General features: G+C 37.5%; 1 protein-coding gene across 2 annotated transcripts in view; it reads right to left on the bottom strand.

The window, feature by feature from the left end:
• Window positions 1–27421, bottom strand: part of LOC134803938 (carboxyl-terminal PDZ ligand of neuronal nitric oxide synthase protein) — a 185427-nt gene that overhangs the window by 102655 nt on the left and 55351 nt on the right. For both annotated transcript variants that reach the window (XM_063776766.1, XM_063776765.1), the window contains exon 2: window positions 12763–12834. In XM_063776766.1, the coding sequence (XP_063632836.1) occupies window positions 12763–12834 (72 nt within the window). The remainder of the gene's footprint in view (window positions 1–12762; window positions 12835–27421) is intronic.

A 27421-nucleotide genomic window follows, 5' to 3' on the forward strand; every position in this document is an offset into this window, starting at 1 on the left:
TATGTTGAGTTCTCATCTGAGTGCAGTTTAGATTAAAACGGTATGAGACTTTCTAAAATCCTAAGATTGTAATAATACTTTTATATTCACAAAAAAAAAAGAGACGAAGGAATCTGATACCGACACTTGATTAATAAAGGAAACGACGATTATCGCTCGTTCGTAAATATAAAATTACATGTAATGGAAATCGATACACGCGTAGATTAATGATACCTGTTTTCTTAATGTTCAACTTGAACTTGGCTGGGCGCGTGAGCCATAGAGATTAGACTTTCATAATGTAAAATATATATAAAACCAATGGTTATTACTGAGGAATATACGGTAAATTCTCTGCAAAAGAAATAAAATGTTGTTATGTTTAATTCATAAGTAAAGCTTTTAAATTTACACGGGAAGTCATTTCTTCCGGTATTTCAATCACCATAGTACAACATCATTATGAACTTTTATATATCAAATAATAATTGATTGTTGGAAAGTGTCTTCGTAAACTTAAAGAATCTTGTTTTATAGGTAACTGCATAAACGCACGTGGAACAAGTTTAAATGTTTGAATAAATATACAGCTTTTGTTCGCGTGCGTGATGCCGTCACATTCGTTTCGACCTTGCTGCTAACCAGACTAAATTTGTATCAGTGCCTAATCCTCGACAATATACTCTTCATATGGACTCATCATAGTTTCCTTTACGCCAGATTTAACAGGTCATGGGCCTGCGCGTTTTCAATAAAAATCAAAACGGATTTCGAGCGTAAAAAGCGAAAATAGTTAATACGGTTGCCGGCAGTAATGGCGTCCAGTACAAGTTCCTCATCTCCACTCGTGATGGAAAAACTAAAAGGAATGGAAAACTATTCATCGTGGAAATTTATGATGAAGATGGTGTTAGTTCATGAAGATCTTTGGGATTTTGTGGAAAAAGAGGTTGACGATAAAAAACCGGAAGATGTGAAAAAGGGCCAGAAAGCGCTCGCACGCATTGCATTGTCCGTGCAATCGACGGCCTTCGTACACATAAGGAACGTGACCTCTGCACACAAAGCATGGACGAGTCTTCAGAAAGCATATGAAGATAAGGGATTATGTCGGAGACTAGGCCTGTTGCGAACTTTGTTTAGCACAAAGTTAACGGATTGTCAGAGTATGGAGAAATACATAAACAAGATCACGGATGTCGCACAACAACTGCAGGATATTGGTGCTGGGTTGGAGGATGACTTTGTTGCGGTCATCATGCTGAGTGGACTTCCTGAGGACTACGACCCGCTAATCATGGCTATTGAGAACTCGTCAACTGCCAAATTATCTAGCGAAGTTGTATCGGCGAAGCTGCTACAGGAAAGGATGCGACGTGAGGACAGCAAGCGCGACGGAGACGGAGTTACGGCTCTGGCGGCCGCGAGAAAGCTGCCCAGGTGTTATGTATGTAAGAGGACCGGACATTTCAAGAAAGATTGTCCGATGTTGAACAAAAAGAAAAGTAGCAAAGAAACGTCGTCGGCAAAGGCTCTACTCACGGCGCTGTCGGTGAACGTGGAAAGTGATCTTTGGTACGTGGACAGTGGATCGGCGAGTCATCTTTGTCGAGATGTGAACATAATGAGTGACATGAAGTCAGAGAAATCGTTGCAAGTGACTGTAGCTAACGGAGATAAACTATTTACGGCCGGGCGAGGTAATGTTCAAGTGGAACAACGTAATGGCACTGTAAAGACTATAAGTGATGTGTATTATGTACCTAATTTAGTAGCTAACTTATTGTCGGTAAGCGCCATGGCAAAGAAAGGCTTTAAGATAGTATTCGAATCCGATAGTTGCGAAATATTAGATAATGGGGTTATTGCAGCGACAGCTACTTTGAAAAATGATGTTTATGTCCTTGACACTGTGGGGGCGTGTTCTAATGTTCCTTTACAGAACAAACAGATGGCCAATGCAGCAGTGGAGGAGAAGCGTGCGGTTACTAGCGACGGAACTGTATCTGTAGCTTCAGAGAAGGTTTGGCATCGTCGTCTATCGCATCTCAACAGAAGAAGCATGGAACTTTTGAAAAAAGGTATGGCTTCTGGTATATCATATGATAGTAGAGATTTTGAAACGTGTGTAGCGTGTGTACAAGGTAAGGCAAGTAGGGTCCCCTTTCCTAAGAAATCTCACAACAGGGCTAAAGAGGTCCTGGGTTTAGTACATACAGACGTCTGTGGGCCGCTACCATCTCCCTCATTCAGCGGTGCAAGGTATTTCTTGCTTTTCATAGATGACTATTCTAGAAAGACGTTTGTGTACTTTTTAACTAAAAAAGGTGAAGTATTTGATAGGTTCAAAGAATTTAAGGCTTTAGTGGAGAACCAGACAGGTAAAAAGATAAAATCGCTACGTAGCGACAACGGAGGAGAATACACCAGTTCTGCTTTTCAGGCGTATCTCAAGAGCAATGGCATCGTGCATCAAACCACTGTTCCTGGCTCCGCTGCTCAGAACGGGGTCGCAGAACGCGCGAACAGGACTGTGATGCAGGCTGCAAGATGCATGCTGCAAGATGCGGGCCTAAGCAACGAATTCTGGGCGGAGGCTGTTAACACGGCCGTCTACGTCAAAAACCGCTGTCCTACGAAAGCTGTACTGGGGAGCACTCCTGAAGAAAAGTGGAGTGGCAAAAAGGTATCTCTAAGTCATTTACGTATCTTTGGTTCTGTGGCTTATGCGATGACTTTGAAGCGTTCGAAATTAGATCCGAAATGCAAAAAGTACATTTTTGTTGGGTATTGTGAGCATACAAAGGGTTATAGACTCTTGGACCCGGAACAACCAACAAAATGCATCAAAGCCAGAGATGTAACCTTCTTAGAAAATACGTTCATTAAAAAAGTATCAAGTGATGACATTGACAATGTCATTGAGTCAATTGAAATATTTCCACAAATTGAAAATAATGGAAATAAAAATGTTGTAATCGAATTGTCAAACCCAACTTCTGTACAACCAGTGATATCGGTATTGAGTGGTACGTCTGATGATGCCAATTTAACACAAAATTCTCAGAGTACGAGCGATCGAACGAGTACGATCACAATAAATGATTCGTCTAGCTCTAGTGAATGTGATGATCCGGCCGATGCAACTTATATTCCAGAGGAGGAGAGTACGGATACTTCGGAATATGACAGTTCATCGGGTTCACCACATTTTGGATTCCTAGCGGGCACGTGCGATCCAGATGCTCCACGGACTGTACGAGAAGCACTGAGTGGTCCAAATGCTGACAATTGGAGGGAAGCAATGTCTTGTGAGTACAACTCATTTATTAAGAACGAGTGTTGGACACTGACAGATCGACGAGAGTCACAAAAACCTGTCAAATGCAAGTGGGTGTTCAAAGTGAAACGTGGATTGAACGGTGAACTACTCAAATATAGGGCACGCCTGGTAGCTAAAGGCTTCACGCAGCAATATGGAATAGACTATGAGGAGACGTATTCACCGGTTGTCAGATACTCCACTATACGTACTTTGTTAGCCTTAGCGGTTGAGTACGGTATGAAGATTGAACATCTTGATGTAAAAACAGCATTTCTCAACGGTGACTTGAAGGAAACTGTGTTCATGGAACAACCGGAAGGCTTTATAGTTAAAGGTCAAGAAAGTAAGGTCTACAAATTAAATAAAGCTATTTACGGGTTGAAACAAGCCTCAAAGGCATGGTACGAGAAGATTGATCATGTTCTATGCAGTAAGTTGAAGTTCAATAAGTCATCATCTGAGCCTTGTGTTTATTTTCAGCGACTGAAGGGGTCGTTTATAATTATTGCTCTGTACGTTGATGATATAATATTGTTTTCGACAGGTGATGAACGTGATAAGCTAGATGTCAAAGTCAAATTAATGAAGGAATTTGATATGACAGATCTAGGGGCTCTAGGGCCAGCTCATCAGGTGTTAGGTATGAGATTGTGTAGAGATGAAAACAAAATTACTCTCGATCAATCGAGTTATATCGCGATGGTGCTGAAGAAATATAAAATGGAAGAGTGTAAGTGTTCGCCTACTCCCATGGAAACTGGACTTAAGTTACCTAGGGGCAATCAAAGAGATGATACCTATGATTATAGAGGTCTTGTAGGTTCTCTTATGTATATTGCTATCTGTACCCGACCAGACATCGCATACGCAGTTAGCTACTTGAGTCAATTTAATGAATCATTTACAGAGACCCACTGGAAAGCAGCCAAAAGAGTCCTGCGCTACTTGAAAGGTACCTTGGATCTCCGTTTGACTTTTAAGAAAGGCAAGCAGCAGCTGGATATCACCGGATATGCGGATGCAGACTGGGGCAGTGACGACGTGGACCGCCGGTCGTACACGGGCTATGTTTTTAAAATAGGTGAGTCAGTAGTTACTTGGGAAAGTCGCAAGCAAAAAACAGTTAGCCTTAGCTCTACCGAAGCCGAATACTACTCTTTGTCTAATTCTTGTAAAGAGGGTTTGTTTATTAGTACATTTCTGAAAGAAATTATAAATAAAGAAATTGTACCGACAATTTTCAATGACAATCAGTCAGCGCTAAAATTGTGTAGGAGCTCTTTACATCATGCTAGGACCAAACATATCGATATACGGCATCATTTTATTAGAGAACTTGTAAATAGTAATAAGATTACTATTGAGTATCTAAATACTAATGATATGTTGGCAGATATACTGACGAAAGCGTTGTGTAAAGTTAAACACAGTAAGTTTGTGAGACAGCTCACATTACTGTCATAGGTAAATACATTTAACTATGTATTCTATGTAATAATTGTGTACTTAATGTAATTACCATCATGGTTATTTGTTGGTTTAGTCAAACATGATAGTGATTACATGAAATTAAAAGACTTGTTTATTTTATAAACATTTATTGAATAACAATTCATAATGTGAATAACTGAACTTTGTTAATAAGGTGTAGCGAAAGTTCAGTGCATATGTTTTTGTTAATTTAATGTTATACTGAAGTGTAAGTCACTATTTAAGTTTTGTGTTTGTGTGTTTAAACAAGATTGCTTTGGTTTAAGGGCCAGTGTTGGAAAGTGTCTTCGTAAACTTAAAGAATCTTGTTTTATAGGTAACTGCATAAACGCACGTGGAACAAGTTTAAATGTTTGAATAAATATACAGCTTTTGTTCGCGTGCGTGATGCCGTCACATTCGTTTCGACCTTGCTGCTAACCAGACTAAATTTGTATCAGTGCCTAATCCTCGACAATATACTCTTCATATGGACTCATCATAGTTTCCTTTACGCCAGATTTAACATTGATAAGGTGCTTCCCTTTTAATATACTGTCAAACTGTTCAATATTACTTGACAATTAAACGTGATTATTATGCATATGTGAATTTACATATTTTTATATTCTAATACCGTGTTCGATAATCGATAATTCATAAGAAAGTCCCATTTATTTGAATGTCAATTTCAATACAAGTTATAAAGTTACAAAAATTTAATATATAGTTTTTATTTAATGAGGCTTCAGAAAACGGTTATTAATTTGTCTTACATTAATTATTTACGAATATCTCGATCTAGTAAAATAGTATTATAAATAATATGCAAGATAAACTGTATTATATATACCCACACTTTATTGTGTCCAGGGTTTTATACGTGAATTATAACACCATAATATTTTCCGTATGACTAACGAATTAATTTATTAAGAAGTCTTATTTTCGTAAAGCCAGAATAATTTTAATAATAAACGTACTCCAAGCATACATTAATTGTCGAATCTGATTTAATTAGTATTATCATTAATTCTTTAGATATGTCCGAATAAGGAATAAGGATAACAAATGCACCGTAATACCTATTAGACTTTATAGTTTCTGAAAAAAAAAACACGACTATAGCTGGAAATTAAATATTTGGTATTCAAACTCAACTACAATAATAAACTTGTACTTGTTAAAAAAAAAAAAAAACATAGTATTTCTTAGTCACTTTGTAACATGAATATTATTCGATCTAGATTCGCTAAGAGTATTGTTATAATGACCAAATACTTTTAAAAATAAATCGCAATGTAGATGTTCATCATTCATATAAATAATTAATTAACTAGTTTATGTCTGCTGTTTAAATCCATTTTATGTGATAAGGAATTTGTTTTTGTAATGAAGTTATGAACTTCTGTTATAAAATTATTCATTCGTTCATTCAAATTTACAAAACCTAATGGTTACTTAGTTCATGTTCTTATACCTACTTGATGGATCTTTAATGGCTATATTTATGACCTAAGGCGTGTAAGCAGTTCAAATGAGGATTAGTCGGTCGCATTCATATTAAAATATAAAACTTTGACTGTTGATAATAGCAGGTTAAAGGACAATAGAACTACCTCTACAATAAGATTAATTTCTTATCAATTAAACTCTTCAAACGAGTTCAGTCATAATATCTTAATAAAAAAAAAAATGGTCGGCAACAGGTAACGTTCGAAGTAATATCAAAAGTTTGTCTTAATTTAAATCTACATATTGTATCATCAGATAATCAGTAGCTCAAACAAAAAAAAAACATAATCTGTCACTTATATTATTATTATCAAGATGTTTTTATATCTCGGCATAATTATGATTGTATTCATGTCAACTACGGGCTGGGCCCGAAGATATAAAATCAGAACCATGCATTCATTATAGAGATGTGACACTTATGTCCTATTTTCATTATTAAACCTTATTGCACAATACATGATATAGTTAATTGTGGACTATTTTATTTACAAATATTATAATAATTAATACAAATTAGGTACAATTTGGTAGCCATGTCGTTTATGTACTAAAATAATTGAAACGCGAAACAATAAATTCATAACATGCTTAAATCGATATAACGATTAAAATATAAAGATTAATGATAAAATAAACCAATGAAATAAAACCACGAGTATTCAATAATAATTTAAAAAAGGAAGTTTTAATTTCATATATCTAAAGAAAGTCTTGAAAGTTTCAGAACGACCCAGGAGCGTCCAGGTGAAAGGGCCAGGGTTTGGTATTCCATTACCACCCAGGAGTGCCCAGGTGAGAGGGTCGGGGTGTGGAATCACTTCCGACCCAGGAGTGCCTAGGTGAGATGGCCAGGGTGATGATATTCCTGTTCCTTAGCAGAACTAAGGTGCTTTTACGCAGAAGTACGATCGTTGACTACACCGCAGAGTCTTCGAATGCTGGCATCATGGCACGCGAAGCTGCGGCTAGTAGCGGCACGAGATCCGGTGCCCCGTGTTGCGTAGCATCAGCGTGGTTGGCGGCATCTTCATCGAGGACAGCTTCAGATGTGTCGACGGCACTATCGCAGTGGGCAGAGCTTGCGTGGTCGGTGGCACCATTGCAGTTAATGAGAACGTGGCGTTGGTTAAGCAGACGGCGCAACCCGCGATGACGCAACTATCTTCTGTTGGGGAAGTGATCCATGTATAGCGGTTTGAATATTTACGTGCGAAAGTGAATGGTGTTGTGTACGTATATTATATTATATTTCTTGATCATAATTATTGAAATTTAACAAGTGTTAAAGAAAATTTAATAATGCTAGATTGCGTAATCTTACTATTAAGTAATGAAACATAATGTACCGTCTATTACGCTTATCGTATGAATTTTCTATTGTTTAATATTTTATTATATTTCTGCAGGCCGAACTAATTAAATTTATTCGTTTCTATGATGACACATAGTTTCTTTAACCTTGATAACAGACTTGTGAAAATTCTTCGAAAACCATAATTTGAACGATTAATAATATTATGTTTTGGTATCGGCCACCTATTTCTTAATTATCATGAATTATCATTTTATTAATGCCTAATAATTAACAATAATACACAATATAATTGTAATCTTATTAATAGTATATATCGTGCAATCATGAGTGCACATGAGTATTACGTGTTTGTAATTTTATTTTCTCTTGTTACTTATTATTATTTAATATGCATATTATGTGCATAAATATCATTCACATAGTAATATTGGATCAGTGAATCTTGGTTTGTTTTAATGTATACGTTTTGATTCATTATTTTCATAAATTGGTCTTTATTTTTATCATTTTAACTATTTTATATTAAGGTTTGGCGAAGGGTCTCGCCTCGAACAGGATGGCCGAGCTGTAAGGATCATTATTTAATAATAGCTTATATTTTGATCATTCTTACTTTTGTTTATGATTAATTTATAAAAGAGTATCAATTGACTCATACTTGTCACTGGTTCCCGCCATGTTGAATTGTTATATTAAGTGGGTATAGCAGTGACAAGTGGGCAGTTCGAGTACGGACAAGTTAGAGTGAAGACGTCTTGAATAATTTATTGTAAATTGGTTGTTATTATGTTTGTAACAAATGAATAAAGTTAAAATATTGGTACAAGTAATAGTTTTCATCATCAACCCGGTAATAACCCAACATATATACTTTTAAGTCTCTGTCATAAATTGGGCAAACAGATCTTTCTCATAATTAATGGTAACTCGAGGTTGTTCAAGTACATGCTTCAATATTCTTTTTGTTTCATTCAAATGCCGTCTAAAGGAGCATCAAATTTGACACCAACCATTTATTTTCAGAGAACGACTACTTTATCAAGAAATTCTTCGATACTTCTTGAGCCTCTCCTTGGCCTATTTGATACATTAAGACTGAGAAGGTACTATTCGAGCCGTTATCTGCACGTTTTATTAATAGTGACGATAATGTAATAACTAAATATTAGTGTCCGACCGAAACATGTTTTTTTGCCGAAACCGAAACCGAAACCGAATGTTCGGCTTTGGCTCTAGTTTCGGCCGAAACCGAAACCGAAACCGAACCTTTTGTAGACTTGTTAAAATCGTTGAAAAAATGTCATAAAACCGCTTTTACACACATATTATGGGGCTGTCAACACCCAATGCCCTTGAAATTGATGTTACTTAAGCAGTTTTTTAAGAAAATTACTAGAGTTAGACCAAGATAATTCTGCAACGATTTTAATAACACACGCAGTGCAAGTGTTATTTTAAACGCCAAAACTTCTATGAAATTATGACGTTTAAATAACATTTGCACTAGTTGCACTGCGTATGCTATCAAAATAATTGCAGAATTTTCTTGGTCTAACTCTATTCATTCACCAGTCAAGCCAACATGATTGTAGATACAGGGTGAAACAAAAACGCGAGCGCAGCGAGCGCAAATTTTTTGTTGACAATATCGCAAGGCCGGGTACCGATCTTCACCTGGGCCTAAACGTCCGAAGTACCCCAGTGAGGCGAACTTTCATGCGAAGTCAAAGCCGTGCTTCAGGCTTCAGGATAAGTAGTTGAGCACAGACTCCAAGCAATGTCCATTGTATTAAAAAGCGAGATATTTCCTTGAGCGCTGGTGCGACTTTCAATCCGAAGGTCGCAAGGTACAAACCCAGGCCACGTACTCTTGACGTACTCGTACCAATGAGTTTTTCGGAACTTTTATACTAAATATAATTTTGATATTTACCTACTATTTGCATTTCGGTGAAGGAAAAACATCGTGAGGAAGCCGGACTAGTCCCGATAAGGCCTAGTTTACTCTCTGGGTTCGAAGATCAGTCTGATGGCGGTCGCCTTCTTAAAAACTAGTGCCTACGACAATTCTTGGGATTAGTTGTCAATTGGACCCCAGGCTCCCATGAGCCGTGCCAAAAATTCCGGGACTACGCGAGGAAGATGATGAGTTTTCTTATTATTCCTTTGCCCAGGCCCAGTAACATGCGACAGTGCTAATCTCATTTACTCCGATACAATTAGACAGTGTGCGCGTTATAGGTATTAACAGCCTCTTAAGTCTGCGTCAACCGTCTAGTAGCGCCCTCATTAGTGGAATTGTGTTTTATAATAAACCAATTAATTTCTGTACCTATACATGAATCAGTATATGTAGGTAGGTACATCTTAATAAATATTGTTGTCTTACTTATTCCCCAACTTTTGGTCTTTGTCACATAGTTTAGTTTCATAGTACGAAGTACCATTTCGTAAGTTTCGGCCCGGCCGAAAGGTTCGGCCGTTTTTTGGCCGAAACCGAAACTACAGCCGAAACATGTTTTTTTGGCCGAAACTGGCCGAAACCGAAACCGAAACCGAACCTTCGGTCGGACACTACTAAATATCTAGTGACATCATACAATACATTTTATCAGACTGCAGTAAAACGCTGTCGGGTTGTTGCACTAAAACCTTCAACCTTCAATATAGCGTTAGTATTGTAGGTTGAATCGCGTTGTCTTATGCCTATACTAATTACTCGTACAAGTTATTCAAGAATGTCATGAACTCATGACAATAACAGCCGGAAACATTTATCATTGTATTCATTTCAACTGGCGATAACGGCTTGAACTCACGTGAGCCAAATTTTCAAGTAAGGATAGGAGTGGGCTTTCTCGATATACTCGTAAATGTTCACGAAAACAAGATAAATGATAACAACCAATACTTCCTTTCAGATCTGCCTATAATTTCAAAGAGATTACATCTATCACATCGGCTAAATAACCGGAAAATATATAAGTAAGTCTCCGGAACGGCACGGTCATCAAATAACGACCGAACTGTCTTATGGCTCAATATCCGTGAGTTACTCGTATATTCGTTGAGATCAAGTATTGGGGCATTCTGTGGAACTGTATTTTATGATGATTACAGATGCGTATAAGATATTTTTTTTTCGAGACAAAAAACTTAGTACACGAAAGCACACGCGATTAGCTATTAGAAATCTTTAGATATTTATTATCTAGTCTTCTTTAGTTAGGTGGATTTAAATTCATCTAACCACAACCACGTAGCTATTTATTATTATACAGGTGGTCCATTTTTTAGGGTTCCGTACCTAAAGGGAAAACGGGACCCTATTACTAAAGGGGCCCACTGATTAACAGTCCGCCGGACGCTATCGGCCTGTCAGTTAGAACAAAATTTTGACAGTTTCGAACAACTGACAGGCCGATACCGTCCGGCGGACTGTTAATCAGTGGGCCCCTTAAGACTCCGCTGTCCGTCCGTCTGTCACCAGGCTGTATCTCACGAACCGTGATAGCTAGACAGTTGAAATTTTCACAGATGATGTATTTCTTTTGCCGCTATAACAACAAATACTAAAAACAGAATAAAATAAAGATTTAAGTGGGGCTCCAATAAAACAAACGTGATTTTTGACCGAAGTTAAGCAACGTCGGGCGGGGTCAGTACTTGGATGGGTGACCGTTTTTATAGATAATGGTACGGAACCCTTCGTGTGCGAGGCCGACTCGAACTTGGCCGGTTTATTATTTAATACGTATATGCACGCTGTTGTCATTAACCTAATCGTTATATTTACGTTGAAGCCGATTGCGGTCTCTTTCATTACATTAAGTACGTCGGAACTATACGAGTAAGAGATGAATAGCACATTCAACTAGCAAAGCGGTAGAAATTTTATAAGTATCCGTGAAAAACCAGTCTTTTCTTAATTTTTTCATGATTAGTGCCGTTACCATTCCTAAGTAAGTAATATGTACTATTTGAAAGAAGTGTATGGTTGTCAAAACAAATGAATGAATGATGATTTTATCTTATCTTTTTGGAGCCGTTTCATTTTATATGAAGAAACTTTTTAAATGTTTAGGAGCATTTTAAGTTTAACAAAGGCAGCATTGAGAATTTAAATAAAAAGTTCTGTTTATGTCTTCTTCTTTTTCTTCCTCGCGTTATCCCAACATTTTGGCACGTCTCATGGCCCGTTTGACAACTAATTACAAGAATAAACGTAGGCACTAGTTTTTACGAAAGCGACTGATGACATCTGACCTTCCAACCCACAGGGAAAACTAGGCCTTATTGGGATTAGCCCGGTTTTCTCACGATGTATTTCTTCACCGAAAAGCAACTGGTAAATATCAAATGATATTTCGTACATAAGTTCCGAAAAACTCATTGGTACGAGCCGGGGTTGGACCCGCGACCTCCGGATTGAAAGTCGCACGCTCTTACAGCTAGGCTATGGTAAAATTATTATAATATTGCTAATAACAAAGAGAATAGGTAGTATAGAGGGGTCCTGTCATAGTAAATTTTGTATTCACAGTAAATTTACTGCCATCTATCGACTCACGACTAAAACTCAAAACGAAAACGTATAAAATTATCAAAAAAAAGTAAATATATGGATAAATGATTTTATTATTTTTATATCATTTTGACCCATTTCCATTCACTGATATCTATGTGTTAAAATTGTTAAATATGAAACGGAGTCGTCACGCCATCTAGCCGAGCATAGGCTAAAGGTGTGTGCGCCATCTATCCGAGAATGACTTTTTCTTGATTTCCGAGGCACGTTTTTTCCTTAGACTTTATTCATCTTATACGAAGTTACATATGTCTTTGTTAATAATGAAATAACTAAAACTCAAAACGAAAACGTATAAAATTATCAAATAAAAGTAAATATATGGATAAATGATTTTATTATTTTTATATCATTTTGACCCATTTCCATTCACTGATATCTATGTGTTAAAATTGTTAAATATGAAACGGAGTCGTCACGCCATCTAGCCGAGCATAGGCTAAAGGTGTGTGCGCCATCTATCCGAGAATGACTTTTTCTTGATTTCCGAGGCACGTTTTTTCCTTAGACTTTATTCATCTTATACGAAGTTACATATGTCTTTGTTAATAATGAAATACTTACGCGTACACGACGCATGGCGGCAACTATTTCAACGCGGCTTGACGGTCGGGGCACATCCATTGTCCCAATGTACTGAAACAAAAGAAAAACTATATTACTTTAAGGGTAGGTGGGTAGAGTCAAAGACACGTTAATCGCAAAATATCAAATGTGTGTAGTAAGACAAAATCGTGATTAAAGTTGAGAACATATGAGGTCAAAGCTGCGCTTTATACCTACATATAACAAAAGCCAGTGACCTGATGGGAACTTCTGTTTAGGTCTGTTTTACGAATGCACCTGTGAATCGTTGGGTTAGACCCTGAAGAAGTTCCCTTGAACAGCTTTAGCGAGGGACCAGAAAATTCGGGACCCATAACACTGACTAACTAGTCTCGCTAATTCTATGGGTGTGTTTGTACCATCACGCTTCGCGATTGTTATGCCATTTAGGATTCTAGCTAAATTGGTTGTTCAATACTTGCGCTATGCAATGTCCAATTTAGCTAAGACCCTAAATGGCTCAACATTCCCGTGTGGTGACTGTACTTAGCTGCAGCAGTCCGCTTCTTTTAGTACCTGTAAGCAGCATTGAGTCGCTTCTTCAAATCGGAACATTTACGATCATTGACCTTCAACTAATGAGCACACTCCCAGCAAACCAGGGCTATATGAACGACTGCCAATACGAACTAAGGAGCTAGGAATAATTAGAAAACCTACTGGAGTTTGAGAAATAATTAAGGCTTACCCTTGAAATTGACTTAGTTTAAAAAACATGTTGTATAACGATTTAATACCTAATCGATTCCTATTGCTAGCTATGTGCCTCTACATACAAACGCATTCGTTAGAATCCGTTCCGTAAATCACAATTACTTATGAAGTTATGACATTGGTAACAATTTTGTTTCTAACTTTAGTTGCAAGTGTTGGCTTGTAACCAAATATTAGTTTCAATAGTAATTGTTAGTTTTAGTAATAGGTATTATTAATACACGCTAAGAGCAAATCTATTTGTGCCATGAAAGATCTTACCGGTGGGCAAACGAAGCACGTTACAACATAAAATAATGTATGTCGTGTACGTGTCTAGTGTACCTAGGAAACTTTCACTATCAAACTGTATGTAAAAAATTAAAACAAATCAAATAGTACTTTATTTTAAGTAATTAACAAGATTCCACCAAATATTTATTGTAAAAGGTTTTATTGCACACATTTAAGCGTGGTTTGGTGGATATTTGATGGAGTCAGGTCAGTGTAAGAAAATAATATATACTTAATTCAAAGAAGGGCGCTTCATCGTTAAAAAATTAACTATTCTGTCTTTTTTTAACTGTAATGATTTGAAAGAGAGGTAGTCTAAATTGCACCAGAGATATCTTGTGCCAAGTCTAATGATGCCTGTAAAATGGTCCATGATGAGTTAAACATACGGGAAAGTATAATTAAAGACTTATTATTGGACTTGACTCGGAGTTTCTTGGAACCATTAGCGTCTATTTATTTAGATTTCGACTTTCGCTTAATTTCGAATTATTCTCCTACACACTTTTGGCTGGCTTCACAAGGAAAGACAACAAATACAGCTTGGTTAAGGCTTCTCTACTCTCAAGTTTAATCGTATTCGATTATTAAGAAATATATTATATGCATAGCTTTAGGTATATCCCATTCCAGATAGAATTAGATAGAAGGAATAATGGTTGTTTATGGATTAATATTTATGTCACATGTCAATCAATAAATTTTAATCACTACACCTTATAACACAAAGTCTCGCGCCGCATCTATCTGCGTGTTTGTATGTTTGTTCGCGATAAACTCAAAAACTACTGAACGGTTTTTAATGCGGTTCTCGCTTATCAATAGAGTGATTCTTGAGAAAGGTTTGTGGAAACAAGAGGTCCTGGAACTCCTGGATAGAATTCTAAAACATATATACAATCAAGATAAGAGTTATTAAAAACGGTTAAGAATATAGGCCTGCCTGCAGGAGCTCCCGGGTTCAAATCCTGGTAATGGCATTTATTTGAGTGTTCATCTCAGACATCATCTGAGTTATGGATGGTTTCTACGTATTTAAAAATTCATATATATTATATTAAATAAAAATATACCTATATTATAGTCGTCTAGTAAACACGACACAAGCTTTATTGAGATTTGTGTAAGATTGACCACAATATTTAAAATTATATTTAAGTGAAAATTTGAGAATAAATACCGCGCCAGCGGTTTACTATAACACAAATCGTAAAAAGGCCTTAAAGTGATTTATATCGCATCGCTAGCTAACCAGTCGACTTTTAATGGGCGTTCGCAAGGGACATCAGGAAACCAGGAGCTGTGCGAATCTAATAACAGGACGGACGGTCACGCGCCACGAGTAATGTCCCCGCAATCGCACAATCAACGCGCCTATTTGGTGCAGGTAGTTTAGGTACCATGAAATGAAACAATCTCACCTGTTTCTCATCTAATAATACTTCTCGTGTCGAATATTAGTCCCCTATGACAGTTCATTTTTATATGTAGTAGCTGTCACGTAAAATATTTGTATGTATGTAGGTACTTACTTAGATATGTTTTGGAAGCTTAGCACATTAATTTATTTAGAAATGTAACATTTGAGGAATCAAAATACCAACGCAGGAATTCTTGGATTATATCTTAATTGTTAGACTCCCATTTATTTTATTTACATTGTTCTAGTTTGAGATTTTAGCTTAGCAAAGGAATTTACAATAAAGCCCTGTTCGGTTTATATCGTTTACAGTGTAATCTATATGCACAGAAAATATGTTTACTTTACCAAAAGTTACTTTGACAAGAGTGTTCTTATATTTTCTTTGATATTTGAATAACGTATGGAATTCCATTATACATATTTACCTACTTGTAAATTGTTACCGCAGACGGGCTTCGGATAAAGGATGGCTTACGCTAGACCGGGCCGGGGCTTCCGGCGCTTAGTTTTCTATGGAAAGCACCACGTGATCACCGATCAGCCGTCATAGAAAATGACATGTCGGACGCCTCGGCTCGAGCCCGGCCCGGTCTAGCGTGAGTCAGGCCTTAAGGGGTGTCCGGGATACTTGTCCAGGTGAACTAGATCCATATTATATAAATAATGGCATAAAATGGTTCAATACGCTACTAGCTGTACGTTAGGGTTAGGGATACTGATTAGCAAATGTGAGTGTTCTTCTTCTGCCTAGCGTTATCCCGGCCTCCAGGGTCCGCTTTCCTACTTGCTTTCCTCCACTTTGCGCGCTCCTGGGCGTCGTCTCGTGTGAGCCCGTTCACGCTTATATCTGCTTTCACGACATCGAGCCATCGCTTTTTTGGTCTGCCTTGGGGTCGGGGGGCGTCAAGGGCTAGGTTAAGGCTAGGTTAAGTGTTGTGTTGTAAGTATAGAAAAAGTGACAACTCTAGAGTAAAAGTGAATAATCAAGAGAAAGTGTGGATAGTTTGCATTCCACGCAGCTAAAAGATGTTGATACATTTCCTAATTACCAAGACTAGCTATAAATCAAGTTATGATTGAATTGCAACGGCAATCTTCCAGCGCCGTTGTCAGCGGTCTCTAACAGGGTCCCGTGGGGCCAATTCAGCGGTTCGTGCTCGCCGCGACCCGGTCGCTCGTCAGTGGTCTCGTTATTTCAGCCTTGCTTAAATGACTTAAATCACAAAGACGACTGCTTTTATTTTTTATATTTATTTTTGGACAACTGTTATTGCGTGACGGCGGTGGCGAATTTCAATAAAATTTAGCATTATTAAATTTATTATAAACGCGCTGATCATATTCATTTTGACTTATGTATCTGTAAGAAAAGGTATAAAGCAAAAACTAACCGACGCTTGTTAAGTTTTATTAATAAGAGGGACCGTTTATATCCTGGAAGAGGACATTTTATCCATTATTAACGTTGAGGGGCAGGAGCAGGGCTATATAACCGCGAAAATCGAAGTTCGCAAAATGCGGGCATCTTTCTCTGTCACTCTTATTACGCCTTCATTGGAGTAAAAGAGAAAGATCCCCGCAATTTGCGAGTTTCGGTTTTGGCGGTAAGCCCCCAGGGGTTAACGACTTGTACGCGAATGAAGTCTAGATAGGTAGTTTCCAACGTCATGTTTAACAACCACTAAAATTCCAATCTAATACATAAATGATCACCCAAACGGTTACTTATCAAGTCCGAGCGATAAATATAACTTCTCACCAAGGCTCGAGCCCGACCGAAATATATCACAACCTTCCTTAACGATGTTATTGCTATCAAACAACTTGCAGGCGCTACTACAAACCTAACGAATGAGGATATTCCGCTTTAAACGAAATACTATTGAACGTGTAAAACGGAGATGAAAGGCGATCATGATTACGAGACATGGAGGTATGTGGAGACTGTTGAAAAGAAAATAGATTTTCTCCTAAGACTGCATACCGTGAGCAATTCCAGACGATTTCCGCCGAAAGGAAATGGGGTCCTATAATGTAATGTCGATTCGAGTTCGTGAAGATTACTCTGCGCCAATGTGACAGGTCGACAAATACAAAATGGGTATTTTATTCAAAAGTGATTAGATACAGATCAACTACTTCGATACCTACCTATTTGACTGTGTAAATACATTGACAATGCTGGTTTTATAATTTAATTAGTAACTTGAAGGTCATGGCCCAAACACTACGGGGAATAAAGTCAGGCATATGTACTTAACTTATATTATAATGTTACATATGACTGAAAATTAGAGATGCACCGGATATTCGGTTACTGTCCGGTATCCGGCCTATCCGGCCATTATTTTAATATCCGGCCTGATACCGGATAGTGAACTACTATCCGGCCGGATACTGGATAGTAACATTGCTTGATTTCAGAGTAAACAAAATTGGATTTAAGAAACAGTCACGGTCATAATCTTACTCGTTATTATTTTAAAACAATTTAAACATTCCACAGACATGCACGCGCACTCATCTCGAACCTAGAAATGAGTCCGAGCGAACGTTCACTACGAAACAGGTCAAAATCTGTACAATGCGCACTTGTTAAACCGAAATGTAGGTATAGTTCCGCCGTCCGAATATTCGGCGGCCGGATACCGGATATTCGGCCGATGGGCAAGTCGAATATCCGGTATCCGGTATCCGGCCAAACAACTATCCGTTGCATCTCTACTGAAAATACATACATAAAATAAGTGAACAAAGTTAGTAGGGAACAATAAAAATATCTATAATCTTTTTCAAACTCGAAGGGTAGGATGACAACTGTCATTTCACTACAATTTTGAGAGATTTGGCGTTTTTAGGTTATAAATTATACGGAGATGACAGGTGTCATCCTACCCTTCGGGTTTGAAAAAGATTATAATCCGCATTTAGCTTGTGTGGAGACTTTATCTGATATGACAGAAGGGCTGTCCTGATTTTATGGATACCTAACTGATGTATGCCTACGGCTTTAACTACAAGGGAAAATGAAATGTGTAACTTTATTCGACATAACATACTTATCGAAACATCTCACATTGGCGCAAGCTGACGGTTACTTCGAAACGCATGCAATTGGAATGGTGGAAAACTAAAGGTCTCTGCCCACTACACCGTATCATACCATGACCGTGCTATGAACGTATCAGGCACGGAATGTAACGCGAAACGGCCTACTATGCCCACTACACCGTGTCCACATTGTACATAACGGGTTTAGTGCCCGTAGTAACCGCGCATCATCCCCATATAGCATCTGCCTATAATTCCCGTAGCATCCGCGTTTCATCCCCTTAGTACCCGCGTTTTATTTGCGAGAGCAATACTCGTCAGAAAGAGCCAGTGAATAGTTATTAGACTGGTAAGAGCGAGCAAGAAATATAGCAACGCGTTTATAACGGGCTTAGAACGGTCACCATACGCGGTTAAAACCCGTATGCCCACCGTTTCGCCGCCTGCACGCACCGTTCTGGCAACGTTGCGTGCCATGCACGGAGCGGTTCGGCACCGACAAAATATCCTCGCCGACTATTTTTGACGGTCCGTGCATGGCACGCGACGGGTATGGTCGGTGACGGAACGGGCTAGTGGGCATAGTCTCATACTTTTTCATACAAAGAATATTTTTTTGCCTGACACGTTCATAGCACGGTCATGGTATGATACGGTGTAGTGGGCAGAGACCTTTATACGTCAAAAATAAAAACAACGGGTTGCACTCCGGTAGTGCCGGCAGAAGTGAAAACTCAATGACATTGTAACAGTTTTTCGATCAGGTCACGTGTCCGTCTTACGAAGCGTCTTACGTCTTACGCTGTCGCGAGTTTAACATTTTTTCCCCATCACAAAAAGTGCACAGTGTCGCTAAAGAAGTTTTCACTTCAAAAAAAAGGTTTAATTTGTACGGACCCTCGGTGGGCGAGACATGTAACCCCATAAAGGTATGATAGAACGAGCACGACTGATGACGGAAATCCATGGCCCCGAATACTCTTATCGCGACCGACACTCGCCTTTACGAGCCTGTGAGGAATGATGCTCTACTCATAAGCTTTAATACGAACGATAATCATATTATGAGAAACACCGTGTGCATACTCCATTTTACCTTCTTCGGTAAAAAAGAACTGCGCAAGTGGCAAAGAATACGGAACTGTATTCTAACTGGTTATCGTTATTAGTTTTATTCAATTTCCTTCTTACGATACAATTCGTGGAATAATAAGTACATTTATATTGACGACGACGTGAACTCATTATAATAAAAAAAATTTAAAGAGTTTTTATATTAAAAAAAATATATAAATAAATTAGTATACAACGTTTATAACATAATTATACACTACATAGTATTCAGATGTTTCGGAAATTGACCTAGAAAAATTAAGCGGACTTGGAATGTCTATAATTGTTCTCTCTGAAACGTCCATTTACGTATTTTATAAGTAAATAATTAAAAATCTAAAACTGTTTTAAATGATCGTATTGTATCTGTATATTGCGATTTTTAAGCTACGGCTATTTTATTTACCTTCTATGTATGCCATTAATTCATTAAAATAAGAAAATGGAACCGATTGGGAACGTAATTGTATTGAGTTGTTTCCACTACAACTAATTCTTGGTGGTACTGACTCAATGTCGTAAACAAATACAAAATCGTTTATCCACCAGCTAGGCCGCCCAGCAGAAAGACGTCCTATCGGACGCCCCAGGTATCGCTGGTGCGATATGGTGGAGGCGGATCTGCGCGAATTTCGAATCAACAATTGGCGAGAGGTCGCACAGGACCGAGAAAAGTGGCGCTGTCTTGTGTCGGAGGTCAAGTCTCACTTTTGGGTCACTGAGCCAACGGAGTAAGTAAGTGAGTAGTTTATTCACCAAATTATGGATTCACCAAATGGGCGTATTACAAATTGAAATAACTAAAAATGGAATTTTACAATTAAACTAATCGGGCCTAAACTAGGCCCAGGCTGGAAACCGGGAAAGTTGATATTACTGAGAGATTTTAACGCTGTTGAACGGAAACTATAGCTAACGGCAGGTTAGTTTCAATATGTTTAATCCAAAAAGTAAGTTAAGAACATGTAGTTCTAATGCAATCTTTTATGATTGTTATTGTTTATTTTAGGTACCTTTTCATTTCACAAGCCTAATAAAAGCGAATTCACAAATGAAATTCCATAAAAATAATATAGATAGGTAGTTATAGTAAAATCATAAATACATGACTGCTATCGTTATTTATTATTACGGATACATTAAATGTAAACTTTTAGACATAACAAAATGACGTTTATATAATTAGCCGGGCCTTACGCTAACTCGGGGCTCGTTCGTCTTCATTTGTCGGGGTCTTTCGGGCCAAGGGAGCTGATGCAGCAAAAATGTTCGCAGTGAATAACACTTTACTCGGGATAACGCCTGTTTATTACTGGCCTAACGTTCTTGAACTAATAACGTAAGGCTATTTGTTATTACACACGCAACTGGAAGATAAATAAATCGCAGCTCGTTCTGTGATATAAATGTTAAATAACACATGATCAAAATTTCACATTATTGCTTGAATCAATTTGACGAACAAAGTACTTATTAAAAAAAATGTACTCCGACGGGCGTAAGATAGTTGTGTTTTTATATTCCGTCATCGTGTACGTCACTATCTGAGCAATTCTCAAAAAGTTTGTACATTTCGATCACATCTTAGATTTCTATAAAAAATGGTATGCTGGTAATAAAGTACATGAAGTGAACAACTTCCACCATACTTCCCAAAATGTCCCAGAAAGTTTCTAAGAAACATTCCTTTTTTGTAACCAGATTTCCTTACACATTTGGTAACAAAAAAGGAATGTTTTTTAGAAAGAAATTTTATAGAAATCTAAGATGTGATCGAAATCTACAAACTTTTTGAGAATTGCTCATTTAATAAGTACATTATTATCTATCAGTTATACAAAATTAAAATAGGAATAGTACTCGTACCAATCATGATGACAAATAATATCGACAGTTTTAAGTACGCAATTCATGTCAAGTTCGTATATAGCTTTTGATAGTTATCTTTGTTACCTTTTAATTGGAGTTTACGCCTACAACAGACGAAGACAAAGAGTTATTCATCTATCATCTTCCTGGCTTAGTCCTGGTTTTGACGCGACTTACTCATCTCGGCGGAGAGCTTTGTTGGCACATCGGAAATTTTTACTTTCTAACCTTCTAAACTTTAAGACTGGCGGTTTGCCTTTCGGCAAATAAAGCTACTTGAATTGGTACTTACTCATTCGTAGGTATGTAATTTCTTTAAAACGAATGAGTAAGTACGAATTCAAGTAGCTTTATTTTTGCAAATATGTCACTGGTTTTTTTTTTCGCAAGTAAATAAAACCCTTGTTTAAATACTGGAATTGGCTCATTAAAGCTTTAATGGATATATTACAGCTTAACTCTCAATCTCTCCGTATAAACTAAAGTTCAGTACCTACTCTACGTACTAGTGACGTTGTCCCTTATACCTACTTAATTCTTCTTCTTCCTTCCCTTATCCCACCTATGTGGGGTCGGGTCTCCTTGTCAATTTGCGCCAGAGTGGTCGGTTCTGGGTTGTCTGTTCTTCGATGTTCAGGTTCTTCAGGTCGTTTCTAATATTGGACCACCACGTGGATTTTGGCCTGCCTCTTCCTCTAGGGCGTTCAGGAAGGTTTAGCGCAATGTTTACAATATGGTCATTTCCTCTTCTTCGAGTGTGGCCGTACCATCGTAGACGAGATTCAAGGAGTTTGTCTTGAATTGGTGCCACTTTGAAACTTCCGCGAACGTACTCGTTTCTTATCCGGTCTAGTCTTGTGAAACCACCAGCCCAGCGTAGCATCTTCATCTCATTTACGTGAAGGGTTTGCTCGTGATATTTCTTTATGGCTCAGAGCCGTATAGCATGGCAGGTGTCACAGCAGTTTTATACACCTTTCCTTTCGCTTTAATGGGCATACGGCTGTACATAGATACCCCTGATAAGCTTCGCCATTTGAGCCATGCCGCTTGTGTTCTGTGGGAGACGTCCGCATCTATATTGGCATCGGATGAGATGACAGATCCTAGGTATTTAAACCTAGTTACCTTAGGTACAGGATGTTCTCCGATGCACACGTCTCTGTCGTCTTGGACTTCGGTAGAAAATTTGCATTGCATGTACTCGGTTTTGCTCCTGCTAATCTTGAGGCCATTTTGTTCCAATGCTTTAGTCCAGGATGTAAGTTGGGTCTGCATGTCTTCAGCTGACTTGGTTAAGTGTACTACGTCGTCCGCGTATAGCATACACCATGGCACCGGCAGTTGTAAATCCTTGGTTAAATAATTCATTACTAAATTCAACAGTAAAGGGCTTAAAGTGGACCCCTGATGAACACCAACTTGGACTTCGAACGGTTCGCTAAGGCCACCTGGGCTTTGACTCGAGTTGTGCAGTTGTGATACATGTCCCTGATTATGCTGATATATTTTTCGGGAATGTTTTGAAATACTAATACCTACCTAATACCTACTTAATTCTCTTTGCTAATGTGAACTATTGAAGCAGCTCGTCAAGGTATCAATTGAACCCCTTTGTTTACATTGAGTGATTCACAAAACATTTAATTATGATTTATGTATCGAAAACTTTTCGCTGCAAAACATTAGCTATTTCAAAGAGAATATTAAAAGGAAGAAAAAAGTTATTGCTCAGCGTTCTCATAAACATTTAAACAAGTGCCCTGGGCTTTACAAAGAACTTGTTTTGAAATTTTAGCAGCCGTGAGGATTTTGCGAATTATTTGTAAGCAAATATAATTCATAAAAAAAGGAAAAAAAACCTTCTATTTTTAATTTCTGCATATTGTCTCTAAGACGATAAAAGAGATTTTAAAATATAAACTTTATGGAGCTGGCCAGTAATAATAGACGATTTATGTCTGTAATTGTTCACCGTTTGCAACTAAACGTTATTAGTAAGGTACCTGAGGGTAATAAGGTCTACCTACGGGAGTTTGTTCATAAAGTATTCTACAAAAATCGGCTTATTATTGGCTACATGTACACTAAAGTAAAAATTATACATATTTCGTTCAAATTCGCTGAGGTCCACCCGCCATCCTGACGCTCACAAACTATCGTAAGTAATTAGCTCAATCTCCATGTATAATGGTGAGAGAGGTATTGGTATTCACGGTAAGAAGCACACTGGCATGTTCATTCTTCACGCGTCGCTCGCTACGCTTAGTGTGCTAACATGAACATGACTCCTCACCCACTCCCCGGGCATACAAACAATGAAGCGATAGAAACAGCTCCATTAATCTGAGTATATTTTTCCTCTAAACAGCACTTGAAAGCGATAACTGCTGTTCCGCGGACTAATATTTTTGGGTACTCTCTGAAAAAAGGATGTTTTAGATTCATTCTATTATTCAAGGCACATTAAGGCGTGGCTCTTTAATACTGTGGTAGCTACCTTCTAATGAATTCACTAAACATTTTAAACGATGAGCTTGTCCTTCGTGTAGGGTCGATATCGAGGATCCGAACAGTTATGGGTATTCGCGGATCACACTTGGGTAGGGTCGTGTGGCCCTTAATGCGAGTAGAACTCATAAACGCGAATACGACACAATCAACAAGAACATTTTGAATCTGAATAAGTTTCAGAAGATAATAAGAGCTTGAAATTGAAGAGATTTGGGCTTTATTTCGGCATATTTCTTTTATTATAAATTTTTGTCAAAAGGAACTACCGCCGAAATAAGGTATAATTCTTGTTGCTGTAGTTCGGTTAAATAATGAAACTAAAATAAATATTTCTATATCAATATTTAGTTATTAAGTTTAAGTAGTCGGTGCTGTCCAGGGTTTTGGTAATTATACATATTTATTTGTTATTTCTGTTATTTATTTTACAACATATATATGTTTAATTGCTAATTGCGTTATTCAAACACGCCCGTCGAGTCTAACAAGCCGTTGATAGTCGTTTGTCCTAATTTGTCATTTTGACAAATGTGTTTGTTAGAAAGGGACAAAATTTTTACAAATTTTAAGGTTTATAAGTAAGGGGATAAATTCTTCCAAGTGCATAATGTAACGTACTAAAACTACTAAACCTCACAGCGCCACAAAGCAAACGGAATAGATTTATGAGGGTCCTTTTATTTCTATTCTACAGAGAAACGTAGGTAAATAGAAAATTCACAATGCAGTCTGGAAACGACCTGGTGACGCCCTGCCTCTCCCAAGATTAAACTATTCATCTGTAGCCTGCATTAAAAATACAGTGAAACCTGGATAAGTGAGACTTCAAGGGACGAGCAGATTTGTCTCACTTAAAGAGGTATTCCACTTACCCAGGCTCTCAGTTAACCAAGTACAAATAAATTTCTGTCTCATTTACAGAGGGTCCCATTAATAGAGGTGAGAATAGAGGATATATCTCAGTTATAGAGGTGGTTAATAAGGTATTTTGTAATTAACTTTAAATGTTTAGGTAAAATAATACTTGTCCCTAAATATTTTTTAAGTCTGTTTAAATATTTCTTTGAATTTATTTTGAATGATTTTCCAAAGGATAGATTTTTCAATTAAATTTGATACGGACTTCATTGCGTCTTAGAAATTTATTAAATGAAAATTTGTTTATTCTTGTTACTTATCAAGATTTCAGCTTTCGTTTCGATAGTTTTAACTACATAAAGTAACTAAATGAAACTTGTAGTCGTTTAGACACAATTAAGCAAATGCGGAATTTGTGGATAGACTAACAGTTAGTAAGAATACGGAAATAGACCAATAAAGTCCAAGTTAGAGAGGTCATAAATTGACGTTATCTCAGATACAGAGGTAATTCGTATAAAATTCTAAATAAACAATTAGGAAAATTAATCTTATAAATATAGTCTCAGTAAAAGAGGTAAAATACACTCTCTGTCTCAATTATAGAGGTAAATGTGACTATAAAATCAGAACAACTAATCCCAGTTATAGAGGTTCGTTTTATCTCACTAACAGAGGTAATTCAGTGCTAAAGTGTCGGGACCGCACCATGAGTCCCAGCTATAGAGGTTTCTCACTTATCCAGGTCCCACTTAACCAGGTTTCACTGTATATTTTACTTTGAAACTATTTATCTTTGTGTTGTCGACTTATTTTACTTCTAATCTTACATTTTCGTCTTTAAAATTGCCATCGTAACAAAATTGGCTACATTTCCATCTCCGCTAAAATGAATTGTGATGTAATTTTACTGACACAAAATAAATTAATTACCGAAATATCGCAAAGACATGTCTCCTCGGAGTTCGTAAGATGTCACACCTCAAATAATTTGTGTCGCGCCTCCGGCGTCAACTTTTCGAGCCGCTTAATTAAACTGTGATACTAAAAGCACTGAGGTCGTGAAAATTACAGAGTTCACGAGACAACGTGGTGTATTATTACATTTTAAACGGCCCATGGGGGTTTAAGGGTCGGCAATGTCGAAAGCCTCAACACCATGTTAGAGTTACCACAATTTCGGCTTGATGTCGTTTGGGTAATTTGGTCCGGTTCCGGGCGGTATAGCAAAATTTAACGACTTTTATAAAGTAATGATATGGTATTCTATTGCAATAAGCACACACTTTCCATACCTAATAATATTTACGATTCCAACACAGCAACTTTGTATGATTACTGTATAAGTACGAATATATAATTATGATATTACAAACAAAACAGAACGGGCAGCTAATGTGAACAATGACATGAAATCATTGAAAACCGGATTGGTTATGGATGAGAGACCTATTGTTGCTTCTAAGTATCATAAATTCATAATGATGGTGATCAATGACAACGTATTCATTCTTAATGTAAATAAAGTATGAATTCTCCAGAATCCTGTGGAGCAAGAAGACAAAATGTAGTAAATGGTTCTGTAAAAGTTACCCTCGTTCATACTTACTATAACGAAAAATTTGTTGATTTATTATGGTTTCTGTACCTTCTTCAACCTCGGCCTCGTTATTTGTATAATTACATTCGATCAAACCAATGGGAATTTAATTAATTACTGGTGTCATGTTTAAAATTGATTGCGTTGCAAGTGGGTGGTTTTCATTAACAGTTTGCATTGTTTAATTGCAAATGTACATATAGTTTTCAGATCTGTCCCTGTACTTGTACAATTTTAAAGTTCTAGATCAACAGAAAGTAGGTACTCTTTAAATATTGATTGCCTTGAAAGTGTCGAACTATACGTTTTTTGCGGCATAAACGGCCGTATCTTTCTTTACGTCAACTTAGAAGTTTGATTTTTAGGGTTCCGTACCCAAAGGGTAAAACGGGACCCTATTACTAAGACTCCGCTGTCCGTCCGTCCGTCCGTCCGTCTGTCACCAGGCTGTATCTCACGAACCGTGATAGTTAGACAGTTGAAATTTTCACAGATGATGTATTTCTGTTGCCGCTATAACAACAAATACTAAAAACAGAATAAAATAAAGATTTAAGTGGGGCTCCCATACAACAAACGTGATTTTTGACCGAAGTTAAGCAACGTCGGGCGGGGTCAGTACTTGGATGGGTGACCGTTTTTTTTTTTTTGCCGTTTTTTGCATTATGGTACGGAACCCTTCGTGTGCGAGTCCGACTCGCACTTGCCCGGTTTTTTCACATCTTCAAGGGACTGTAAACCTGAGTATATGGTTTTAATTTCAACTCAATACCTCCACGCATTCCCGAGATAAACAGACAGACAGACAACAAAGTGATCCTATAAGGGTTCCGTTTTTGCCGGTACGGAACCCTAAAAAGTAGTACTTCAAAATTTTTATATATTAGACAGTTTCCTGTGTCTACAGGTACCCCGCCGAGATTACCTAAAGTGTTGCAAAGGTTGGGTTATTTGGTTGTAAGGTGACCCGATTCTATTATATCTCGAGGGTTTATCTATGTAGCGAAGTGGAAGCCTGTTGGTCCAGGCATTGTAAAAATAACAAGAATATCAAAATAAATAAACCGCTTAGGTTGGTTTGGTTGATTTATAAGATTTATTAGATATATAAAGGTTGATTTATAAGACCTGGTACGAGATTTGTACTTCAGAACATTCTATGTATGTTCTAATGTGGCGTGGATTATTTGGAACCACCGATA

This window comes from Cydia splendana, chromosome Z (assembly GCF_910591565.1).
Source record: "Cydia splendana chromosome Z, ilCydSple1.2, whole genome shotgun sequence".
NCBI lineage: Eukaryota > Metazoa > Arthropoda > Insecta > Lepidoptera > Tortricidae > Cydia > Cydia splendana.